This window comes from Poecilia latipinna, unplaced genomic scaffold, assembly GCF_001443285.1.
Source record: "Poecilia latipinna isolate Pla-1442-1.1 unplaced genomic scaffold, P_latipinna-1.0 Scaffold106, whole genome shotgun sequence".
Lineage (NCBI taxonomy): Eukaryota > Metazoa > Chordata > Actinopteri > Cyprinodontiformes > Poeciliidae > Poecilia > Poecilia latipinna.
This window is the reverse complement of record NW_015112722.1, coordinates 450,648-452,514: the sequence shown is the minus strand read 5'-3', so window position 1 is coordinate 452,514 and position 1,867 is coordinate 450,648. Positions and strand designations below refer to the sequence as shown.

The following is a 1,867-nucleotide window of genomic DNA, read 5'->3' as shown; positions in this document are numbered from 1 at the left end:
CCCCCTTTTTCTTAACCTTTTTTTCAAAAAAATTCCCCTAAATAAATTTTTAAAAAAAAAAAAAAAAAAAAAAAAAGAATTGGATTTGATCCAATGCGTTTTGAAAACATTAAGTCATGAATTGTTGTTTTAGTATGTATGCATTTATGACAAAGAACAAGTTACTATAAGAACCTGATGTTATGTGACTCTCTCTCTCTCTCTCTCTCTCTCTCTCTCTCGAGTGTTACCTATATGAGTCTCTGTTGCTGATAGTGTCATGTCCAGAGTCCTCCTGCTCGTCTCCCGTCACATTGAAACACACCTTCTTCCCATTCCTCTCTGCCTTCTCCCCTTCACTCTCTGCGGAGATGTAGCTCTCTGGGTGTCTCACCTCTGTCGCTGCAGGATATGTGATGGAGGATAGAAGGCTGATGCAGACCGAGAGAGAAGCACGGGGGAAAAAAGTGAAGGGGAATTGCATAAAACACAAGATAGAAAGATCAAAAATAATAAAGTTAACACAATCGTCTGGTGGGTTGTTGATCCAGTGTTTACAGTGCGTAGCAGGCGCCACTCGTGTCTGGGGCTCCAATAGCGGACTGCGTGGGCCAAACAAAACCCTGGCTTGTTTCAATTTGGCGCCGGCACAAAATCTTAAGATGCTCAGAGGTCCCAATCGTATTTAAAGATTCAAATATCATGTAAGAGGGCAGCTGTATCAACATGCTGTCACGCGGATGCAGAGATCAGTTCCCCCCTCTGTGCTGCCACTGACTTTTATTCTGTTCTGCTAGATGTCTATCAGAGGGGCAGGAAGAGGATGGACAGGATATTTTCACAGTTGCAACAACACATGGTGGTGTTTAAAGCCATATCCCAATAAATGCTAGGCTTGTACTTTTTTGATCTCCCCCCCCACCACGCATTTGCTCTGACACGCGATGTCTGTTTATATTTCGGACGCCTTTCAGTTTGAGCCTGCCTACATTTTCCATTACATCATTCCATCGGCCTCCAAGACATTTCAAAGTGGAAGCATTGGAGAGGGACTGCGTTAGTCTGTTCTTCATCAAAATGAACATAGCTTCCTCACGCCAGCCAAACATCTCCTCAACTCTACCCTCTCTCTCTCCCTCCCAGCTGACCTCCTTTCTATTCATTTGCATGCCGACAAGGCAGCAAAGATGCCCTCATTACAGTTCGGTCCAGAATCTGCCACAATGCCCCTAAAAAACAAAGTGGCATTCCATCGCCATAGAGAGGCCCTGCTAGATCTGTGATTGGCTGCTCATTACTAAAGAACTGAAGCCATTGTGAGGACTGGGGGACATGGCAGAATAACAATACATGGATCAGAGATGGTGGCCTAAAGCAGGGGTCCCCAAACTACGGCCCGCGGGCCGGATCCGGCCCGCCTCCTCATTTGGTCCGGCCCCCTGAACAATACCAGAGAGCATTCAGTGTTTTTTTTTCCATATATGTGGATTTTTCTTCAACCACCAGGGGGGCTCTTGAGCAGATATGAAACTTAGTTTCCCTCAATGGAATATATACTAGTCAGTACCAGTCACCGTTTCGCTCACGGTTTTTTTCCATTTGCATTCTGGGTAAAAATCTATCTACAAACGCGAATATGTCGTCGGCAGTAATCCAATCCCCCCAGTCCACAGTTTCACTCTCCCTCTACCCCCCCGTCAACAAAACTTTTCTAAAGTTTCTTTCTCGAAAAAACTAAGACCGGCCCCCAACCAGAAAAGAGAACAGACACGTGGCCCTCGCAGGAAAAAGTTTGGGGACCCCTGGCCTAAAGGCTCAAATGCAGGGAAGCTATGACCAAGAGAATGAAATCGGGCAAAAAAAATAAAAAATAAAAAAAATAAAAAAT

At 44.9% G+C, this 1,867-nt stretch overlaps 1 protein-coding gene across 1 annotated transcript in view; it reads right to left on the bottom strand.

Moving 5' to 3' along the window:
- The window catches only part of prex2 (phosphatidylinositol-3,4,5-trisphosphate-dependent Rac exchange factor 2), a 107,969-nt gene that overhangs the window by 36,433 nt on the left and 69,669 nt on the right, over positions 1 to 1,867 (bottom strand). Inside the window, exon 26 of the mRNA XM_015027766.1 lies at positions 231 to 410. Coding sequence (XP_014883252.1) covers positions 231 to 410 — 180 coding nt within the window. The remainder of the gene's footprint in view (positions 1 to 230; positions 411 to 1,867) is intronic.